General features: G+C 48.5%; 1 protein-coding gene across 2 annotated transcripts; it reads left to right on the top strand.

Annotated features, from left to right (window-relative positions):
- The first annotated feature begins 585 nt into the window (after positions 1-585).
- Positions 586-22,789, top strand: LOC142497722 (rho guanine nucleotide exchange factor 19-like). 2 transcript variants are annotated; one of them, XM_075605944.1, is made up of 14 exons: positions 586-815; positions 5,138-5,448; positions 7,921-8,173; positions 8,902-8,972; positions 9,373-9,614; positions 10,832-10,992; positions 11,584-11,736; positions 12,607-12,736; positions 12,840-12,914; positions 13,785-13,877; positions 15,563-15,723; positions 20,883-21,044; positions 21,378-21,445; positions 22,002-22,789. In XM_075605944.1, the coding sequence occupies exons 2-13, from the start codon at positions 5,184-5,186 to the stop codon at positions 21,439-21,441; spliced, it is 1,830 nt and encodes a 609-aa protein (XP_075462059.1). In that variant the 5' UTR covers positions 586-815; positions 5,138-5,183; the 3' UTR covers positions 21,442-21,445; positions 22,002-22,789. The 2 variants fall into 2 exon arrangements, with proteins under 2 accessions (XP_075462059.1, XP_075462058.1); XM_075605943.1 differs by having other exon boundaries at positions 586-852.
- The last annotated feature ends 408 nt before the right edge of the window (positions 22,790-23,197 follow it).

Genomic DNA, 23,197 nt, shown 5'->3' with positions numbered 1-23,197 from the left:
CCCCTCCCTGCAGCCAGGCACCGACTGCTCCCCCTCCTTGCCTGCAGCCAGGCACTGACTCCTCCCCCTCCCTGCCTGCAGCCAGGCCCTGACTCTCCCCCTCCCTGCAGCCAGGCACTGACTCCTCCCCCTCCCTGCCTGCAGCCAGGCACTGACTCCTCCCCCACCCTGCCTGCAGCCAGGCACTGACTACTCCCCCACCCTGCCTGCAGCCAGGCACTGACTCCTCCCCCACCCTGCAGCCAGGCACTGACTCCTCCCCCTCCCTGTCTGCAGCCAGGCCCTGACTCCTCCCCCACCCTGCCTGCAGCCAGGCACTGACTCCTCCCCCACCCTGCAGCCAGGCACTGACTCCTCCCCCTCCCTGTCTGCAGCCAGGCACTCTCCTCCCCCTCCCTGCAGCCAGGCACTGACTCCTCCCCCACCCTGCCTGCAGCCAGGCACTGACTCCTCCCCCACCCTGCCTGCAGCTGGGCACTGACTCCTCCCCCTCCCTGCCTCCAGCCGGACACTGACTCCTCCCCCTCCCTGCAGCCAGATTTTGACTCCTCCCCCTCCCTGCCTCCAGCCAGGCACTGACTCCTCTCCCTCTCTGCAGCAAGGCACTGACTCCTCCCCCTCCCTGCAGCCAGATTCTGACTCCTCCCCCTTCCTGCCTCCAGTCAGGCACCGACTCCTCCCCCACCCTGCCTGCAGCCAGACACCGACTCCTCCCCTTCCTGCAGCCAGGCACTGACTCCTCCCCCTCCCTGAAGTCAGACACGGACTCCTCCCCCTCCCTGCAGAGAGCTCCGCACAGGAGAGTGAGGGGAAAGGTTGGATGAAGAGGGGGCAGCAAAGTCTGTTTTGTTGGTGTGTGTCTTCAATGTGTGTTTTGTAGGTTCAGAGGGGAGCTGCAGTGTGTGTCTTCAATGTGTGTTTTGTGGGTGGAGGAGGGGTGCAGAGTGTTTTGTGTGTGGTTTTACAGGGGTCTGCAGTGGGGGTAGGGAGGGGGCTGCAGGTGTGTTTTGTGGATGTAGAGGTGGCAGCAGTCGGTTTTGTTGGTTTGTGTGTGTCTCTGCAGTGTGTGTTTTGTGGGTGGAGGAGGGGTGCAGAGTGTTTTGTTGGTGTGGGTTTGCAGTGTGTGGGTTTACAGGGGGCTGCAGTGGGTGTAGGGAGGAGGCTGGGTTACCTCGGCTTCGCCTTGGGCCTTCAACTCTTCCAGCCAGGGCGTTATTGGCCAGTAATGCCCTGTTCTTCGGGGTTTATTACACGTCTGAAAGGGGGGGGGGGGGGTGATTGTATTTCTTTTCACTAGTGTTGTGTTGAATATATTGCCAGTTGCAGAATATCACAACATGTACAAACCGAGGAAACAATAATTCCATTTGCATCTGTAGGATACAGAAATTGGCGTTATTTTAATAGCAGACCACTTATTCCTTAAAATAAAGAGGATATTCATTAGAGCAGAGACATGGCCACCTGATCCTGATTGCCAAGTCTGGTTTTATCAAACAGATGTACCTGCTCTAAAGGGAAGGAGGGCTGCAAAACCAGGGCCGTGTGCATCTGAGGATCAGGTGCTCACATGTCCCCTGTATTAGGGGTGCTGGGGCCCCCTCCCTCCTGTATTAGGGGTGCTGGGGCCCCCTCCCTCCTGTATTAGGGGTGCTGGGGCCCCCTCCCTCCTGTATTAGGGGTGCTGGGGCCCCCTCCCTCCTGTATTAGGGGTGCTGGGCCCCCTCCCTCCTGTATTAGGGGTGCTGGGGCCCCCTCCCTCCTGTATTAGCGGTGCTGGGGCCCCCTCCCTCCAGTATTAGGGGTGCTGGGGCCCCCTCCCTCCTGTATTAGGGGCCTAATAGGGGCTCCTCCACTTAATTGACTTTAAGGACCCATTACAGGAGGGAGGAGAAAGGGAGGTATGTATTTGCGTTTAGAGGTAGGATGCTTGGGTGCTGGGAGATGGATGTCTCCTGGGTATATATGTGAGATATGTAGTCTATAAATGAAGGTGTGTGTCCCTGGGTAGTCCTGTAAAGGGGGAGGTGTCCCCCTCCCCCCCCCCCATGTAGTCCTGTAAAGGGGGAAGTGTGTGTCCCTGGGTAGTCCCGTAAAGAAGGAGGTGTCGTCGTCCCCCGGGTAGTCCCGTAAAGGGTGAGGTGTCTGTGCCCCCCCCCCCTGGGTAGGCCCGTAAAGGGGGAGGTGTGTGTGTCCGCCTTGGGTAGTACTGTAAAGGGGGAGGTTTGTCCCCGCCCTGGATAGTACTGACTGTAAAGGGGGAGGTGTGTTCCCCCCTGGGTAGTCCTGTAAAAGGGGAGGTGTTCCCCCCCCCCTGGGTAGTCCTGTAAAAGGGGAGGTGTTCCCCCCCTGGGTAGTCTGTAAAGGGGGAGGTGTGTGTCCCCCCCCTGGGTTGTCTGTAAAGGGGGAGGTGTCCCCCCCCAAGCAGTCTATAAAGGGGAGGTGTCCTGTCCTCCCTGGGTAGTCCTGTAAAGGGGGAGGTGTCCCCCCACCCCGGGTAGTCCTGTAAAGGGGAGGTGCCCCCCCCTGGGTAGTCTGTTGTAAAGGGGAGGTGCCCCCCCCCCCCGGGTAGTCTGTAACGGGGGAGTTGTGTGTGTGTCTCCTGGGTAGTCCTGTAAGGGGAAGGTGTCCCCCCCCCCGAGGTAGTCCTGTAAAGGGGGAGGTGTCCCCCCCCACCGGGCAGTCTGTAAAAGGGGGAGGTGTCTCTCCCCCCCCCCCCCCCCCGGTAGTCCTGTAAAGAGGTGTCCCGTCCCCCCGGGTAGTCTGTAAAGTGGAGGTGTGTCCTTCGTCCGTCCCCCCTTGGGTAGTCTGTAAAGGGGGAGATGTGGGTCTCCTCCCTCCCTTGGGTAGTCTGTAAAGGGGGAGGTATGTGAGTGTCTCCTGGGTAGTCATGTAAAGGTGCCCCCCCCCCACTGGGTAGTCTGTAAACGGGAGGTGTGTCCTCTGCCCCCCCCCCCCAAGGCAGTCTGTAAAGGGAGAGGTGTGTCTCGGGGTAGTCCTGTAAAGGGGGAGGTGTGTGTCCCCCCGGGTAGTTCTGTAAACGGGAAGGTGTGTCCTTCGTCCCCTCCCTGGGTAATCTGTAAAGGGGGAGGTGTCCTGTCCTCCCTGGGTAGTCCTGTAAAGGGGGAGGTATCCCCCCCCCCGGGTAGTCCTGTAAAGGGGAGGTGCCCCCCCCGGGTAGTCTGTAAAGGGGGAGGTGTGTCCCTCGTCCCCCCCCCAGGTAGTCCTGTAAAGGTGGAGGTGTCCCCCGCCCCCCCCCCGGGCAGTCTGTAAAGGGGGAGGTGTGTCCCCCCGGGTAGTCCTGTAAAGAGGTGTCCCGTCCCCCCGGGTAGTCTGTAAAGGGGGAGGTGTGTCCTTCGTCCGTCCCCCCCTGGGTAGTCTGTAAAGGGGGAGGTGTGGGTCTCCTCCCTCCCTTGGGTAGACTGTAAAGGGGGAGGTAAGTGAGTGTCTCCTGGGTAGTCATGTAAAGGGGGAGGTGTGTCCCCTGCCCCCCCCCCCCACGGCAGTCTGTAAAGGGGGAGGTGTGTCTCCCCCCGGGGTAGTCTGTAAAGGGGGAGGTGTGTCCGTCGTCGTCCCCTGGGTAATCTGTAAAGGGGGAGGTGTCCCCCCCCTGGGTAGTTTGTAAAGGGGGAGCTATGTGTGTCTCCTGGGTAGTCTGTAAAAGGGGGAGGTGTGTAAAGGGGGGTAGTCTGTAAAGGGGGGTAGTCTGTAAAGTGGCAGGTTTGTGTCGCCACCCCCCCCCCCCCTCCATGGGCAGTCTGTAAAGGGGGAGGTGCCCCCCCTCGGGTAGTCTGTAAAGGGGAGGTGTCGTCCCCCCTCCCCCCGGGCAGTCTGTAAAGGGGGAGGTGTCCCCCCTCCCCCGGGTTGTCCTGTAAAGGGGAAGGTGTGTGTGTCCCCCGGGTAGTCCTGTAAAGGGGGAGGTGTCCCCCCCCCCCCGGGTAGTCCTGTAAAGGGGGAGGTGTGTGTCTGTGACTAACATGCAGGTGGAGGAGGGGATAGGGGGGGGATGCCTGTTTGGAGGGAATAAGAACCTTTATCCAGACTCCACAAACATACTGCGGATTGTTTATCCGTCTCCCTGTCTGTTCCCTACTGGAGTAAATAAATGCACCATATTTGTCAAAGGAAAAGATGCCACAGAATACAATGGGAGTTTTTGCTTTTATATATATATTTTACATATTTTATTTCGGATGAAATCCAATTGATAAAAAAACATTTCAGATCTAATGATTTATGAAAAACAAAAACAAAAAAACCACATGTAGGCTATTGCTTGGTTTGCAGCTTTAACACCTGCAGGGTCAGCGGTCCTTGAGGGTTGGAGTTGGAGTTGCAGTGGAGGAAATACAAAGGATACTGTATAAAATCGGTAGTGTGGGAACTCGCAGGGTTACAGATGCAGCGGCCATTATTTTAACGAATCACGGCGCAATTTTCGTGTGCGCTGCTGTACTCCACGCGGCATGAAAGCGGGCAATCGCCCCAGGCACCCACGCTTATCGCGGTTGCTTTATTTAAATTTCATGGATTGTGTGCAATATTATGCAATGAAATGAATGAATTGCAATGTGTACAGTACTGTGCTACTGTGTCAATTTCAGGTGTTTAAAAACCAGAACACTAAAATGCCATTTTCTGCACTCGCCTGCACTCGCGTCTTAAGGCGGTACGGTTGGAAGCAATCCCGCGCCATGACGTGGGTATTCTGAGGTATACACCGCGTGAAGTGTTCGAATAACGGCCGCTGCATCTGTACCTTGCCGTGGTTGCAGGATTTACTGTACATCTCCCCCACCCTCACAAAGATTGAACTAAATAATCTTCTCTTATGATATAAGAAAATATATAAATGAATAAAATAATTTGTCTTATTGGATGTGCATCGGGGATGCTTTGCTAAGCTACAGTATTGTAACACAGAATAAGTTTCCATAGGATTCAATGTCAGCGCAGAATATCCTCACATATTCAAACCGAGGAAACCATAAAACCATTGGCACCTGTCTGGTAACAGAAATGCGGGCACTTTTAAAAGCAAATGATTGGAAAAGGGGATGTCCGGTAGTGCAAAGAAAAAAAAGAAACAGTAGTGGTACAGAGCTCACTCCTCATACCATTAACCGTTGTGGTACAGTACCCTGTACAGTACGTGTCTCCTCTGCCTAGAGCTGCCCGTACACATGGAGCTGTTCTGTAGGAAGCGCTCCTGCTCAGACTCTCCTCCGCCGGTGGAGGTGATGGTGAAGAGATGTTCCTCCTGTCCCGAGACCTGCAAGCCCCTCGCTGCTAAGCGCAGGACCGGCGAGCCGCTCGGTTTGCTGCCGGGCTTCTTCCGGGCCACGCAAGCCAGCAAGCGGATCTCCGGCGCCAAGTCGAACTCCTCCGATGATGTCAGCCTGCAGTTCCTAAACCTGCAAGGACCAGAGAGTTTGGGGCAAACAAAAGGTGAGATTTCACGTGGGGGACGTTGCAGGTGTCTTATTTGTGACCGTGCAGCTCTGGAGATCATGAGGGCTACTTTCACTCCTACATCTGCACCAGTGCAGACCTGTCCATGGCTTCCTTCTCCCGACAGTATGGGGCACTAGAAGGTCTAGGGTATCACTGTTTTGACACACCTGGAGAACCACAACGTTTTATTTTATTTACGAGTCATTTTTTTTACATTTTTTATATGCTCTCCTCGTTTTTTTTTAATAATAAATGCTGTATACATTTTTCTAAAATGCAGCCTGAAGAACCTTACCACAATTGTATTTAATTTGACCTCTGTCTTCACCTGCCTTTTTTTTTGGATGGCCGGCAGTGAGGCTTGTCTGGTTTCAAACAAAACATTACTGGGTGCTATTAGAAATGTATCTCAATGCATAGAATCGTAAATCTAATTTTGTGTCGGACCTACAGTACAGTGTACATATAAACTTAAACATGTTACACCTAGATTTTAAGGATACAACCTGCTTTTAACCCCTTGGCTGTTATGAGTCAGAATATGTTCCGATCCCTTCTGACATCATTGGTATCCTGTGCTTTGTTTGCTCTCTTTTATTGGTCCAACATATAAATCTTTATACACTTTATAATGCATGTAGCTGTCTGCCAAACATTCTTCACATATTTTACTTTGGTTTGAAGCCCAGAGTATGTCTTACAATATTTATGACTAGCAATTATATGGGTCTAACAACCTGTTAAAAGCATGTCGTGTATATGGAACCATAGGGAATAGAACTGTTGGTGAGCATTAGTGCCTGGCCCATATTATCTCATACGGTGTTCGACTAAATACCATTTGTATATAGGCTACATGCACGGTCTACTGCATGTGTTCAAATTATGAACGGACAATGGATTTGACCAGTTACACATCTTGAGACGAGTAAAATATAAGACTAGGTTTAACTTTTTTATTTGGCTTCGCCAAACTCCGGTGCTCAAGGGCCACCAGCAGGTCAGGTTTTCAGGATATCCCTGCTTCAGCACAGGTGGCTCAGTCAATGACTGAGCTACCGACTGAGCCACCAGTGCTAAAGCAGGGATAACCCGACCTGTTGGTGGCCCTTGAGGCCTGGAGTTGGCTACCCCTGCTTTAGACTAGAGCTATTTGGTCCATTGTTCTTTCTAACTGTGGTTCTGAGGCTTTATTCACATTGGTGAGATCCACTGAATTTATTGTCATACTAGTAGAGCAAGAATAAAGTTTGCGGTTAGCCCTGGATTACCGCTGAAATGCAATGCCTGGCAATGTAGACAAATATGGTAGACTCGCCTAAGTGACCAGCGACCATGCGAGCCTACTGATGCCATGCGAATGTTTCTGTGCCCGCTCCCTGGGCTTTCATAAGACCGCATCTCAGTGTCTGTCTGTAAAAAAGATTTGTTATTTTTTTTTTATCAAGCTAACATAGTCTGTAACGTTTTTCTGTAGTTGAGCGGTATTTGAAGAATCTTGTCCATGACAGAATCTAACCGCCTATAGAGTTCCCTAATGGCATTTACAAAAACATTTTTGGTGAAAATCTGTGACTAGCTCAAGTCTCGTTAGTGTTTCGTTATTAAAATCATCCTGATTGCCTTTTTCTGTGGATGATCAGGGCACTGTTAATTACCTAAGTTGTCTTTACATTAAAGACAGAAATGCTCAGGAACAAGCCTGCTTTTCTCATGCAAGGTTCCCATGACAATCACGCACTGTTAAACACGGAGAAAGGATTGTAATTTAGTAACGACCTTAATTACCTCATTTGCATGGTCCTATTCCCAGTAATACAAAGTATTGTGTGGCGCTCCATGGAAAAACTCTTATTTGTAACACTGTGACATGTAACATTTCCACAAACATTCTAATGTCTCTAATTGTTTAACTGTTCAGTGCCATATGGGATTGTGTTGCAACAAGTCTCCTCCACACAGGTGTGTAGTGCAAATCCTCACTGCCCCGAAGAGCTTACAATCTAATATTGGTGCATGAGGCACTAGAAGCTCACATTGTGAGTTGAACTGGGTTCAAATGTAAATTACCAGAGGGGGTCTGTGTGTCTGTCTCTGTGCGGCTGTCTGTCTTTGTGCGGCTGTCTGTCTCTGTGCGGCTGTCTGTCTCTGTGCGGCTGTCTGTCTCTGTGCGGCTGTCTGTCTCTGTGCGGCTGTCTGTCTCTGTGCGGCTGTCTGTCTCTGTGCGGCTGTCTGTCTCTGTGCGGCTGTCTGTCTCTGTGCGGCTGTCTGTCTCTGTGCGGCTGTCTGTCTCTGTGCGGCTGTCTGTCTCTGTGCGGCTGTCTGTCTGTCTGTGCGTCTGTCTGTGCGTCTATATGTGTATATTCCCAAAAGTCTTAACTCAAACTAGTTGGATGTTGGCATTGTCTCCTGACCTATTAAGCCTATAATTTGTCCTGAATGACCTCTCCACACCTCTATCATCAGAAGATGAACTAACTGGCTGCAAAGTCTTCTCAAACCCGCTGTACCAGCCTCCGGAGATTGCGGTTACTTCATACTGCCATGCCAACCCCACAGAAGCACAGATCCCAGCTCAGGCTAGCAACTACACCTTCAAACCTTTAAGTCCCCCATTACAGTATCTGGTTGTAAAGAACCAAGAGAGCGAGCAAGATGTGGGAGAGGATGACTTTTTCCCCAGGAGCCTGTATGTGCAGGCAGCTAGTTCTGAACCGAGGTATGAAATGTACAGTAACTTAATAGGGTTGCAGATGTCCAGTATACTGTACACAGGATTGTTCCTTATTTCATAGACCATTCCCATTGTCCTGGAAAGGTCTATCGGGATGGATAATTGTTCTGTATTTTAGTATCTTGATGTGAAATGCCGGACTATTGACATCCGTCATAAAAACGTAATAGATTTCTACCTGTGTAACCGTGACCTTTTCCGATAGATGTCGCCTTACTAAATTATAAAATAGTTGTTGGGACACTGCCTGGTCATCTTGTACCGTGACACCCACCCCTGTAGGCGTTACTTTTTCTCCCACCGCTACTTGCTAGCTCAGTGCGCGTCTTTCCCCGCCCGGCCGAGAGCAGAGATGATAAAAAGCCAAAGTGGGAAGTAACATTCAGCTCGAAGCGTTTGCAAATAATTCATTACTCATTATGACATCACACTTTCATACTGTATTTCAGCGTCCTGTACTATAAAAACATAAATGTGGGGACCCTAAGTAACTTAAATACTTGTTTAACACCTTCCCTGAGCAGTGCTGTGTGGGGTCATTCTGGCAGCGAAAGGTTTAATTTGGGGGTTTGGAACGTTCTATTCTCCAGCCCTCTGGTATCTATAAGCTGCCTCACAGCGTGTGTACCAAGCAGGCAGTCAGACGTTGTAATGAGTAGTATAATTGGGCATGTATGTAAACACACCGTTCTTGATTTACCTGTATTTTGCAGTCTAATTGGCAGACTTACTAGAAAGGCTTCCAGCAAGTGGAAAAGGAAAGAGTCCAAGTTTGTGCGCACACGTGAGTAGCTTCCAGTTCATGTAGAAACTGTGTGTATGTCTCCGCTGCCCCAGACAAGGGCTTTTAGCATAACTTGTGTTGACGCTTTGGGATCCCAAGGATGTTTTATTCATGCAAAATATTTAGTGAGCTGGATAAATGTGCGCTCCTGTTTTGGAATTCGTTTGGGGACTTCTTGAATAGAGTCGCATTTTTTATGGGAGTGTACAGTAATGTATGAAACATTTATGGGTGCTTTATGCCACTTATAGTTTTTCTTGTAGCCACTAAGGTGCATGAAGGCTAATTGGAAAATGTGAATTCTCCTAGTGTCAGTATAGCCTGTGCCTTGTTGCAATTTTTGTTATGCTTTATCTATGTGCTTTGCCCAAGTGAAGCTCATGCCCCGTCTCTTCTCCAGAGCCCCTTTATCAGGATTACTGGGTGCGTTGTACAATGGGGGATCATGGCGTGGCCGGCTCCAGCTTCTCGGTGGACAGCTCCCTGTCTTTCGCTGGCCTAATTTCCTCCTCTCTGCTCGGGGCTTCTTCCAATCACACGCCTCCCCGGGATTACACTTCTTCCTTGTGGCAAGAGCTCCCAGAGGTGAAGAGCAGGAGACTCCTAGAAAGTATCCGGCCTCCACAGCGGCAGCTTCAGGAGGTACCAGCCCTAGGGCACATATAAGGGGCTGGGGGCAGTAGAATCCTACCTGCCAGGGTCTGGGTTCCATTTATCGGTTTGCGCTAACATTGTAATTGATAACGCGCTACAGGAAAAAAATCTCAAATCAACGTCCACCAGCTGTGTTATTTTAAAGACTCTGCTAAAAGAAGAATGCACTCCATGGACCTGCATCAAAGTGGCTTTATTTTCCATGGGTCACCTTATCCAGTTATTTTCTCCCTGGCCCCAGGCGAGGCTCGCTAGCTCTTCAGAGATTTCTGCAGCAACTTTGCAAGAGAATGGGGGATATTTTTTTTAATTTCTTACCTGGGTTTTTATAAATCTCTTTCCCCCCCCCCCCATCTCCCCAACTGAGATGGATTTAATTCAGTAAACGACCTCCAATCTGATCATGGAGACTGTCACATTTGTTTGATATTAGCTGGGCATAGTCCACATAACTCATGATACATTTACTGTCTGAATTTTATACATTAAAGCATATTCCGAACTGCGCTAAAAAGACATTACATCAAATAAGAGACCTGTAGTCTGTACCTATGGTGATTTTACTCCCATTTTATGAGAGTAATACAGGCATTTCGGTTGTTTTGATGTAACCAGCTTATAAGGTGTGATGCGTCGTCAGTCAGACCCTCAGGTTCAGGTAGTGGGAGGTTCAGTCCAGGAGGAAACCCTTATTCTTAGTGAACCTTCGTGGTGGCCATCCACATAAAGGCACTTGGTGTAAGGCTACACATGTCCTGGGTGATCCTTTCACACTTCCTCTGGTTCAGCAAGCGGTGCACAGTCTCTGTAGTGTGGCCCAACGCGTTTCGTCAAACGTGACTTCTTCAAGGGGCATTCTAATGAACGTGGGAAATTGAGCTCCATTTGTGTTTTTGAACCTGGAATGATTACACTTGGCTTCAACCACGATAGGTAAAACAAGCTAATAAGAGGAATAGGTTCAAATGAAAGGGAAGGAAGAGGGACAAGAGTATCATGCAATACGAAAAGCAGATTAGAAGTGATTAAAGTGAGCCGGTGTAACATGGCATGTGGATGACCCGCATGGAATTCCGAGGTGGCAGTAGTGATGTCCATGCTAGATAGTGTGTTGGAGCCCCTGTGAGCGAATGCCACCCTTATCCTTCAAAACAGAGGGTGCTGTTGTAGTCTTGTTGCCCTGGATCTGCGTTCTCTGGTCGCAGGTTGTTTTTGAGGTGGTGACATCCGAGGCGTCCTATCAGCGCAGCCTGTCGGTGGCTGTCAGCCATTTCCAGAAGTCCCGCAAACTGTCCGACTGTCTCGGCACCACGGACATGCACACGCTCTTCTCCAACCTTCGCGGGGTCAGGGAGGTCAGTGACAGGTACGTGCAGTGGGATCGCAACTCCTGTCCTTACTACGTCTTGCGTTCTTGCTTCTGGCTCAAATATTTGCTCTACTACTCTGCCTTTCATCTGCTACAGCGCTCTGGCACCCTGTGCTATTCCAGAACAGAACCATACACCTGTCCCAATGCTCTGCAGAAACAGTAACACACTATTTCAATGACATATTCATTTGCCCATTTTCGTACAGTATACACCCCTTAAGCCAGGGGTAGCCAACTCCAGTCCCCAAGGGCCACCAGCAGGTCAGGTTTTCAGGCTATCCCTGCTTCAGCACAGGCACCTGTGCTGAAGCAGGGATATCCTGGAAACCTGACCTGCTGGTGGCCCTTGGGGACTGGAGTTGGCTACTCCTGGCTTAAACAATGCTTCATCCTGCGCTATACCTCCCTCTTGTATTTAACCCCATGCTCATGTCCGGCTCTCCTTGTATTTCAGTCCTGTCTTGCAGAGCCCCCCTTCCCCCCCCTCCCCCGTCCCATCCTCTCTCCCCTCCCCCCCCCTCCCCCGTCCCATCCTCTCCCCCTGCCACACGTGCACACAAACTGTGTACATTGTAATGTGTTCAGATTCCTGCTGGATCTGGAGGATGGGTTGGAGAGGGACGTGTTCCTGACTGACGTGGGAGAGGTGATCCTCCGGCACTGCCCAGCCTTCCAGCGGGTGTACATTCCCTACGTCACTAACCAGATGTACCAGGAGAAGCTGATGCAGCAGCTGGTGTAAGGAGGGGGCGAGGGCAGGGGTTCTGGTTCAGGACATGCCTCCTATATGCATTGTGCTCCCACCTGTCGCTTACACAATTTGTCCTTGGGTTGGCTTCCTAACAACTTTGCTTAATTGAGAACGGTATCTAAAATGTTTGGTACAAACCCTACAACCAACCATGCACCGCGCTAATTACTTGTTGTTATATTTCACCGTGTGACGTTCCAGCGCTAGGTAACATTGTATTCCCTTAGTTATCGTTTATTTGTGAAGCGCCAACGTATTCCGCAGCGTGGTACAGAGTGACATCCGTTACATAAACTGCAAATACAAATAAGGACAGACAAGGGCAACCAGATACAAAGCAGTAACGAGTGCCCGGCTCCTGAGCGCTTACAGTATAGGGGGAATTCATGTTGAAACAAAAGGTAAAAGTGGCTGCTCACTGTGGGACGGAGTATGGTAAAATTGCACCGCTGGACCTCTTGAGGTTTGGGGGGGGGGGGGGAGAGCATGGAGTTTGTATATGAATTGGTTAAATACCAAAGTACTACAGATATGCGTTGATGCTGAGATGTGCTCCTGTCCTGGAGAGCTAACAATCAAAAGAAGGGTATTTATAATATACAAAATCTCTCCTTTCCGGGCACCTCCTGCTTCAGCATTCATTAGGCCTTTCCTATCCTGGTCGTAGTGGCTGGACAGACTTCAACAATCTTGTTTAAGACAAAAGTAAAATGTCTTTGTATCTGGGTTGGCAGAGTCATGTTAGTGTTACAGACCCCCACCCCCACCCCACCCCCCTTAAATTCTTGCTTTGTGCTGACACATCTCATGCAATCTCGCTTGCTTCCTCTGCTGTTCACTTCCGCTCGCCCACAAAGCCGAGAGAACGTGAAGTTCCTGCAGGTGCTCCAGCGGCTCGAGGAGCAGCAAGTGTGCCGGAGGCAGCCCCTAAAGTCCTTCCTGGTCCTTCCCTTCCAGAGGATAACCCGCCTAAAGATCCTGCTGGAGGTAAAAGGAAGCAGCACTGTTCGGGGACCACTGGCGGGGGCCGTGCAATACCCAGGGACACCATACTGTATGTGTGGGTTCTGATGAGCTGCTTCTCCTACAGAACATCCTGAAGTTGGCGCAGGGCAGCTCAGATTTGGCGCATTCTGTCAGCAGCGCTCTAACTGCGGTTGGCCAGGTAAGCGAATGCAAATGGGATTTATGCCATTTTCCGGCTTATTCTAATATCCCAATATTTAACCCTTTTCTGAACTGGAGCCGCCTTCAGTCTGGTGGTGCGTCCAGCTTTTTAAGGGTCTAGTACAGGGGTGACCAGCTACCGTCCGCAAGGGCTAGCAATAGGTCAAGTTTTAAAGATATCCCTGCTTTAGCAAAGGCGGCTCAGTCTTCTGACGGAGCCACCTGTGCTGAATCCGGAATATCCTTAACCTGAACTGTTGGTGGCTCTTGAGGACTGGAGTTGGCCACTCCTGGTCAAGTATCATGGACTTACCAGTATGTTTTAGCCTTTTGGAAATCATAGAGCTGCACCTATAAACAATCAAACAGGTTTATCTTTTTTTAAAGTGGGGAAACCTGATAACTGGGATCCTTGGGGGCCCCAATCCGTTGCTTTTTCTGTAGCGTCGCCTCTGAGTGGTTTGCAGGGGCTGGAAAGGTTGGCGACTCCTAATTTTACCATTACAATCACCGGGGCAGGTAGAGATGTGTTGTGTATAAAGCCACACTGCATGTTTTATTTAAACTTGTTGGTATAATATTCTCCAATTTTTAAATAAATTCAAATCCTGCCCCAGAACCTGGCATGTTACTGTGTCTCACTGGAAATCCAAGTGGGAGGGTCTGGTGTGGCTGCAACATACTGTGGTTCTGCGGCTGATGAGAGCGGAGGCGTCCGCGGTATATTGCGAGCTACCAGATCTTTAATATCCCATCCAATGTTTGAATTGTCTTCGACTGTTCCCCTTTAACACTGTGCTACCCAAACTCGTTTGAAACCTGAAGCTCACAATCCGTGACCCCTGAAGTCTTGGTGTGCCTCCCTCAGATAGTGACTGCATGCAACGAGGGGGTGAGAAGCATGATGCAGACAGAGGAGCTGGTGCTGCTAGAGAAACAGGTGGCGTTCATGAACACCAAGGTGAGATCAGGAAAGTAAGGAGCCCATATAGAAGAGCTACTATTGGGAGAGCTTTTTGGTTGCGAGATTCTGATGGTTACTTTTGTATCACGCTGGAAGGGTGTGCAGTATATAGAATTGTTATGCATAGTACTTTGTGACTACCAACCTGTTATAACTTAGATTTTCTCCATGGATTCCTGCTGTGTTGGGATCACTTCTGTGAACCCTAATTTCTAGGAATTATCTTGCGTTATTAGGGTTTGCATCTCTGACAGCAAATGGCTAACTCAACATGGGGATTAAGATTTAGGTTTCTAACATGGAAAATAAAAAGTGGATTTGGTTTAAAAGGTAAATTTTGAAATGCTAAATTTATAATTAGTATAAATATGTTAAGACCATATGAAACCATCAACCCTGAGGTTCCTCCAACTTTCACTCCCAGGAACCTAATTCTACAACCTTTGGAATTTGGCTATATATACCCCGATAGTCACTGGCCACCAATCATACAGTGGGGCTGCTTTCCTGCCAGGTCACACTTTACCATGTGAAAGGAGAGACACTGTGTGAGCCCACAGTAAACCTGTTGGGGCCATTAACCCAATAGTAGTCACAAAGGGGGGGGGGGGGCGCTTGCTTCATAAGAAACATTCACAATCGGTGAGAGATGTGCCCTGAAACCCTACTAGATTGCATGCTCTTTGGTGCAGGAATCTACACTAGCAATATTCACTTTTGTCTGCTGCTACTAAAGGCCCCTTTTTCAATATATTCTCAAGCCATCTTCCCCTTGCTTAAAGATTTTAGCTCTATTTACACGAGTAGAGCTGAAATCTTCAGTACAGGGAAGACTGCTTCACAGCATATCGGAGAGGGACAAAAGAAAAAGGATACAGCGCATTCAAAAAACTTGTGTTTTAACCCCTTTGCTGCCAGTGTGGTCAGCGGTCCATTGAAGTACAATGTGTTTCTTGCCCCACTGGTGGAAAAAGGAGGGGCACATTCGCTTCATACACTTTGTATACATAAGCGCTATGTACATTAATGGCGTTAAATAAATAAAGACATACAATACTTTTTTTTTCTTCCCTACTGCACACGTGTGACTCTATACAGGCATACCCCGGTTTAAGGACACTCACTTTAAGTACACTCATGAGTAAGGACATATCACCCAGTAGGCAAATAGCAGCTCGCGCATGCGCCTGTCAGCACGTCCTGAACAGCAATACCGGCTCCCTACCTGTACCGAAGCTGTGCGCAAGCGGGGAGACTATAGAGCCTGTTACACATGCGTTATTTACATCAGTTAGGCACGTATATGACGATTGCAGTACAGTACATGCATCGATAAGGGGATAAAAGCTAGTGCTTCACTTTAAGTACATTTTCGCTTTACATACATGCTCCGGTCCCATTGCGTACGTTAATGCGGGGTATGCCTGTGTTACATACATGCTCCGGTCCCATTGCGTACGTTAATGCGGGGTATGCCTGTGTTACATACATGCTCCGGTCCCATTGCGTACGTTAATGCGGGGTATGCCTGTGTTACATACATGCTCCGGTCCCATTGCGTACGTTAATGCGGGGTATGCCTGTGTTACATACATGCTCCGGTCCCATTGCGTACGTTAATGCGGGGTACGCCTGTATACAAGCATCAGATTCGTCGTCCCCCCTCCTCTCCTCTCTTGCAGGCCCTTCCTCTGATCTCCCGAGGCCGTGTCCTGGTCGAGCATGGAGAGCTCATGCAGATATTTTTCCAGGAGATGGGAGCTGGTCATCGGCCGCGTCTTACCACCAAGCCCCTCTACCTCCATCTCTTCAGTGACCTGCTGCTGCTGTCCCACAGGAGAGAGTGAGTCTCAAAGGTGGTCAGTATGGGGATAGAATCCTACCCCGCCAACAGGGAAGTGGCTGGGAGATCTCTCCTTCTTACATGAACTTGTTTGGGGTGAAAGGAACTTTAATCTGGATGAAAGTTAAAAAATAAATAATAATAATAATTATAGATATATCCATCAGCTAAACTACTTATTTACATTGAGAGGGAGCGGATCCCTGATGTCTGTCTAGTAAGTTGAGCTATGGGCTGCAGCTTTGTAAGAAATGTCCACAATCAAACTGGAGCAGTTGTTAAAGGTTACTGATCAATAGAACATCAATAGTTAACTTTTATATAAAGCTTCTAATTGTTTTGGTTTATCCAGAACAGGCCCCGTTTGTCCAGGTCACGAATAATTGTGAACCCCATGAAAGTGTCACACACACACACACACACCACACCACACCACACCACACCACACACACACGTTTCTTTTAAAGCATTAATCCCCCAAACTGATTTCTTTTTTTTTAATTTCTTTTTTTCCCCACCCCCTCTATTTGCTTGTGTCCCCCTTGGCAGCCAGATATTGGTGGGCAACATCTATCTTGGGGTTAGGAACAAATGTGCCCTTTGAGTATAAAGGATTTGTTTGTGGTGTCTGGTTCAGGTTAATTGTTTGGATATATAAAGGGATATCTGTTGGGTTATTTTGTCCTACTTGAGATGGGAGGTAGTTCATCCTGTCTTTTTATTTTTGGTCTATGTGCCACATTCACACCGCCTTCATGGGATTGCTTCATCCCTCAAGAGCACTAGCCTTGCAGCAAACTGGCATCAACACAGGGACACTACAGTGTGAGGGTCTCATCCGGTGCGGTCGTGATCACGCTAGTTAGGCCTTGCATTCATGGCTTCTGCCAGTGGGGGGGAGGGAGAGGTACAGTATGAAGAGACTTTTTTCTGGTCAGGTTCCCACCTGTGCACCTAAACTTCTGGCCACGTGTTCTGGTTGCCAGACATGCCCGCTGAGGGATCAATCCTCGGGCACCTGGAACTTCAGTTTTCCCATGTTTTTTTACAGGTGTTTTGAGTGCTTGTCAACCTTTCCTCCTCCTCCTCCTCCTCCCTGATTCCCATCTGTTAATCCTAAATAGCTTCTCTCTAGCAGTCTCAGACTTTAGAGTGAGGCTATTACGTTGAACACTCGAGGGAACCATCCTGAGGGAGAACCCTGCCTTGTAGGAGTCTCGGTCAGTTAAGCCCAGTAAATCACTGTGCTACTTGTCATTTCTAGCGGTGATCTTTTGATTCCATGTAGTAACTATTTTAAAAAAAAAGCAGCTGCTGAAGGCCTCGCTCCAATATAAAAATCATAAAATCCTAGTGCGCACAGAATGACCACTCATAAGGAAGCAAATGCAGCATAAATTAGAGCCGCAGGAATTCTATCTTTAGAAATGTCCTTCTACCCAGGTCCTATATAGGCAGTAGTGATGCAATATTCCGCGTGTCTGCATTCAAACGCCTACTACATCTTCTCCTGCTTCGTGTGCCAACCTGTACACTGTATCCATGGATCATAAGAAGAAATGTAAGGGGTAGAATTCACAAATTACATTTCTTTTTTACATTTTATTAGAGCATGGTAAAAAGACTACCTGTTTTATTCATCTAGTGTTCATTCTAAAGAAGTCCTTCTCAATGGCTAGGCTAAAAAACAATGATCTGAGAAGCATTGGGCCCTGATCAGTCATTCCCAAAGCCACAATCTTCTCAGCCATCCTGGATTTACTGGACAATGCTGCAATTCAACCAGGAGACTTCTGAGCCGTCTCAAATGTATCAAGCTGATGCGATCCCCAACATTGGTCGCTCAGTGGCTATGGGTTACTTTACAACATCCATAGATCAAAAAGGTGTATACCTTCATGTCCTGACTAGACACCCCCATCAAAAGGGCCTACAGTTTTTCTTTACAAAATCAGTATTTCTAATTCCATTCCCTATTGTTTGGCGTCTCAACAGCACACAAGGTTATCACAAAGCTAATGGAGGTGGTAGAGGCTCATATCTGGCAAAAATAAAATACATATTCTTTCATACCTAGACATTCTGATGGTAGTAACGTGTGTGGATGGTTCGGAAAATATTCTTCAGCGAATAAAAATACCACTTGCGAGCACATTCGTAGGTCTGCAACCCTGCCTTCCCTGACTATCTCTTGGCATACAATGCTTTCACTGCGGCCAAGGATTCTCGGTAATAACATGCAAATGAGCACTGGGTGCAACTCTGGAAATGTAGTTGGAACACTGCTGGCTGATAGACCTGAATAAGGAGCAATTTGATCCAATATCAAAACAGATTTGCTTCCAAGGAGTACATTTCAACACTGAAAAATGGATATTCTGTCCCAATTGATGAACGAAAAACTGTCGGCAAATTTAGGAAGTAGATGAGACCAAGTCAGGATTTCATCGGCCTACTCTATAAATGGTTCCACGGGCAAGATTCCACCTGAGTTCTCCCCAGATCATTTCTTATTCTGGAATTTAATGAGACAAAGATCAGTCTCAAGTAGTGGCCAAATCAAAATAATCTTGCTCATGTAAGATCAGAACCCCAAGCTGGACTATCTTCACTAAATGGACGTTCCACGGTTTGGCGAGGTCATTTCCAGAATACTCGCGCTCAACGAACCTGGGAGAAACAAACCAGGTTACTAATCATAAATATTCTAGAAGCCAGCGCTGTATGGTGCAGCATTCTGACATTCAATGACAGCTGACTGGTCACCTGACTTTACTGTACTAGCAGAAACTGTCAGTACTATAATGCAGATTGACAAGCAAGGACGGCCAAGTGTTAAAGGAGCAAAGCATTAAATATCCTACGTGTTGTTTTTTTGTTTCTTAGTATTGGATAATGCTTAGAGCATTTTTTTTTTTATTATTCAACTCCTATATTATTATTTTTTAATAGGTTTGAAACGGGTTCTCCAGAGCTGAACTGTGTTGCTTTCAGCTCTGGGGTCCTCCCTGCTTCCCAAGATAATTACAACCGCATAGGTGCTGCCAGTAGGAGCCCTGGCTGGGTTCACAATATGGCGGTTTGAAAAGTCTCGCCTCCTGCGGACCAATGGGAAGCTCTGGTTTCCTATTGCCCCACGTGACACGGGGGCTTTAACCTGCAGAGACACCGGTAGCACCTACGGAGGGAAGTATCTCGGTTTAGCTCCAGAGACCCCCTGCTTTAAACCTGCAAAAAAAGTCGCCTCGAGTGCTGCTTTTAATGCCATTTGTAATGGGTTTTTAACACACTGAGCACACTTTTTGATTTCTATAACCGGTTGTAGCACCCTTCCCTGGCAGTGCAAGAGCTTTGCAACACTTTCCCAAATATGTATGTTGGCTGCTCTTCAAGTGAAATTCCAAGGATTTTGAGATGGATAGAAACTCTTTAGTCCATTTCATCCCAGGCACGTCGGACATCCAAAGTCAAAACAAGACGTCCTAAGTAGGATGGTCTGAGCCACAGATTTGATCAGATTGTCCTTTAGATGGCGCTGTCCTATAAAAGATACAGCAGACCACTGCAAACTAACAATCTACTGTGAAAGATCAGCAAGAATGCTTCACAAATGTCTCACAGGTGTAACCTTCCTAGTCTGGCTCGAGACTCCTTTAAATGGGCTGACTGTATACAGTACATGGCTTCATTCAGCCTGTGACCTTGTTAGGGTACTGGATCGGCAAAGGCTGGGCATGTATGGGGGTGGAATAATAATGGGTGCCAGGAACTTTATAGTACAAACAATAAGCCTTATTAACATCCATTTGATAATGTTCTCACCACTCACATGCTGTATATTTACAGGTTACTTAAACATTGTTTCATTGCTTGTACTATTATCTTATGCGTCCCTAGGTGCCCTCATCTTAACATCTCAGTTGACCTTTCCCTGTTCTGCATAACAACATCTGTAATGCTCTGTCACTAGGGAGCTCCTTTTGGGCTCTGGCCGACATCACTATCCTGGGATCCATGTCCCGGTTCTGTATCCTAACTGCCACTTCTGGGAAGTTGTATTGAGGCCGATCCTGTTGCACCCTGAAATCCCTCTCTTGCAAACATGTGTAGGGTATACATTAGATTTAATATTGTACATCTGATAGGATATACGTCTCCATCTGTATGGTACATGCCGCCATCCTTACGGGCTCTATCTGAAGGGACACTTGCCCTAGCTACACCACACTGGGACAGATCTTTCTTCACTCGCTTATATACTTCTGGAACATATGTACTACATATACAGTGAGGCTCCTCCTATTACTCCCCCAAGAACTTGAATTAGTCTTCTCCTTCGTGACGTCACCAACAGTGTGTGTATATATATATATATATACGGTCACCAGGCAGAAAGTTGGTGTGGCTTAATTTCCGCCAAGTCATCCAGTAGCAGGGGGGGGAGGAGGGGGGAGGGAGAGAGAGGGGGGGGGGCGTTGCACAGTATAAGCTCACACATTTCACCCTCTATGGCTGTTAACCCGTCACACCAACTAGTAGTTCCCAAAGGGGGGGGGGGGGGGGCAAGGGTTACACGAGCATACCTCTTGTGAGTGAGTATAGGGTCCTCTAGAACTGAACGTGTGTGTGGGGGGGAGGGTCCGTTTTTAAAGAAGCCCCCTACTCTATCCATAATTACTGGCTCATGAAACTGTCCCTTGAGCCTTTAGTAAGTTAGTAAGTTTACAATGATAACCCTATTATGCCACAGAGGCGTGTAAAATATTGTGCAGCCATGTGTTTCAGGTCCCACTCCACAAGAAATCCCATTTCTGCCACCTTTTTTTTTTTATAGAAAGTTGGCAATCTTTTCCAGGATTGGGATGTGGGGGGGGGGGGGGTTGGGGGGGCAGGGGGAGAGCGGAGGGGGTCCTCCCGAGATGAACCATGCTATTTTCAGCTCTTTGCTCCCCTTCCTCCAGTTTCTGAGAGATCTATGAAGTTACTAGTATTACTTTCCATTTTAAATGACCTTTTAATAATTGGCTCAAGATTTGGTGGCCATTTTGTCTCGAGCAGAAAATGATGGTTCAGCTCATCCTGTTCAAAAATAAAAGGAGTAGGGAGGGGGAGGGGGATTGCTGCCAGAAATACTATTTATCGTGCTGCTCCTTCCTCAGTGATGGTCGCTTCTTGGTGGCTGATTACGCTGACAGAGTACAGGTGAAAGCTGATCACTTTAAGGCGAAGGCACTGGGTCTGCCAGATCTCGCCTTCCTGCTGCGGCTGCGACAGAACCATGCGGGGACCAGCTGTGAATTCATCCTCCAAGCCACCAGCGAGTGAGTGAGCTGTACTTAGTATGACTGTCCCTAATTTACCACCAGAAAAGGCAAATATACCTTCACATAGAAATCAGCACGGCATTGAGGGCTGTTTGACATAATCTGTCCGTTTTTCCTACTTTCTATAAACCCCAAGATTTAAGTGTTTTGCGACGTTCTCCCTAGAACATGTAACCTCATTGAGTGCACTTATCCCCAGCACCTCTGCTGGAAGGCTGTTCCACGCACCTACTACTGTTTCAGTAAAGCACTTGCTCAAAATTCCTGTGAGTTGACCAGCCTCTTGATTCCAGCCATGACCCCTGTCCTGTTAATTTTCCTGTTCTCTAGAAGTGAGAAGGAGCGATGGATTTCTTTAATCACCAGTCCGGTGTTACATGGGCGAAGCTTCTGAGCAGGTGAGTGCTGGGTCAGTTCTATTCAGTCCGGTGTTACATGGGCTAAGCTTCTGAGCAGGTGAGTGCTGGGTCGACCGCTGCCGCCAGTGCTGGGTCGACCGCTGCCGCCACCCGGAGATACGTATCTCTGGGTGGCGGCAGCGGTGTCTCCCGGCATCTCCCCCCCTGCAACTACTGCCAATATGGCTGCGCGGCGTCAAATGGCGCCGTGTTGCCATTCTAACGGGAATGCTACGTGATGTCACACAGTACCGCGCTGCCATAACAACGTAGCACCATAAGGCATCCTGTTGACGTGGCAAATTGACGTCATCACGTAGCGTCCCATTGTCATAGCAACGGGACACCATTTGATGCCGCGCAGCCATTTTGATGGGAGTTGCAGGTGGAAAAGCCGGGAGGACGCCGCTGAAGGCAAGTGCAACATTTAAAAATAAATAAAATGTCTCCGGGTTGGCCTTCAGTAGAAGGTGGCAAACCTGCCAACAGCTGACAAAGTGGGGGTGGAATGGATTTATATACTTGTATAAATGTACTGCCCACTGTTTTGCTGCAGGACGGAGTCTGCTATTCATAACCATCGCAGGAGCAGCCGGCAAAGCGCCGACCATCTTCAGGAGCCAACAACCAGATACCCTGCTGGAGCTAGGCCGGAAGGCTGTCCTGCCAGAAGGTCCTGCGATGTACGTGCTGCAGTATGCTGACAATCCCTGTAGCAGAGGGAGTGAATACGGTCTTTACACGAGATGGGTGTGGGTGAACTTCTCCAAATCTCTGCACTCCGTTTGGATAGTTGGCGTTGGTGGGGAACAGAATCACATCTTTTTCCCGGTTCGGTGTTTGTTTTCCGATGTCCGTTCTGCAAGATTTCTTCTGCATCCAATCGCTTCCTGGCCCCGGTTAGTTCCTTGTCTTTCTGGGAACGGAACTGTTATTGACTTGACCTCCGTCTCCTGCCCAGCCAATACTTACCCAAGTGCTGCTAGTTCCTATAACTCGAGGCATCACGGAGTATTGTGCCACCGCACAATCTAGTACCACATCTAGCCACATCTAGTACCTCATTATAGAGACACATGGGCTGTTACAGAAAACATATAGCTGTAATCTGACACCTTACGTGGCGATCAATACATTTTTCCAGTTGACAAATCTATTTTAAAGCGTTCAAATGCCTCTGAGTTGACTGGGCCGTTGCTTGTAGAACATCTTGGGATCCAAAATTGAGAGATCGCTTGCAACCAAGGGGTTAGCCTTACTTTTTGTTAACGCAGTTTAATGTCAGCACTTTTGTGTTGTATACGGGTGTCTACATGTCGAAATAATAAATCTTACTTTTATGAAGTCTAGTGTCTGGTTTAAAATGGTTTTGATGCATTTCCCAGATGTGCTGTGTGAGCCAGTCCTGAGACACACTCAACCCATAACTGGGCTCCTGAGACGTCTTCCATTTACCCCGACAACTCTGGTACAGTCGTCCAAATGCCACAAAGAAGCATTTGAATTTGTAGGTAACGGTCAAGCTTTCTTTTTTAGTTTCCATACTCCCGTATGTTGCCTTTTCGTCTTCTACCTGTGGCAGGGCTGCTATAGAAGGTGGCACTCGCCAGGAAATGCGTAATTTCTGGTTAAACCCTTTTTTGGGGGTTTTTTGCGCACGATCAGTCGTCTTTCGCTTAAAATAGGGCTGAAATAGGACCATATTTCACCATTCCAAAAAAGAGGACAACCATCGCGAAAGTGCGGTCGGCG

The sequence above is a fragment of the Ascaphus truei genome, chromosome 6 (genome assembly GCF_040206685.1).
Source record: "Ascaphus truei isolate aAscTru1 chromosome 6, aAscTru1.hap1, whole genome shotgun sequence".
Lineage (NCBI taxonomy): Eukaryota > Metazoa > Chordata > Amphibia > Anura > Ascaphidae > Ascaphus > Ascaphus truei.
Note: the sequence above shows the minus strand (reverse complement) of the source record. Positions and strands in the feature narration are given on the sequence as shown.

Excerpts from the sequence above, each read along its gene's own strand:
- LOC142497722 (XM_075605943.1), top strand. The coding sequence starts at position 821 with ATGAAGAGGGGGCAGCAAAGTCTGTTTTGTTG. Across the intron at positions 5,449-7,920 it reads GAGTTTGGGGCAAACAAAAG|AAGATGAACTAACTGGCTGC; the intron begins GTGAGATTTCAC and ends CTCTATCATCAG. Across the intron at positions 10,993-11,583 it reads GTCAGGGAGGTCAGTGACAG|ATTCCTGCTGGATCTGGAGG; the intron begins GTACGTGCAGTG and ends TAATGTGTTCAG.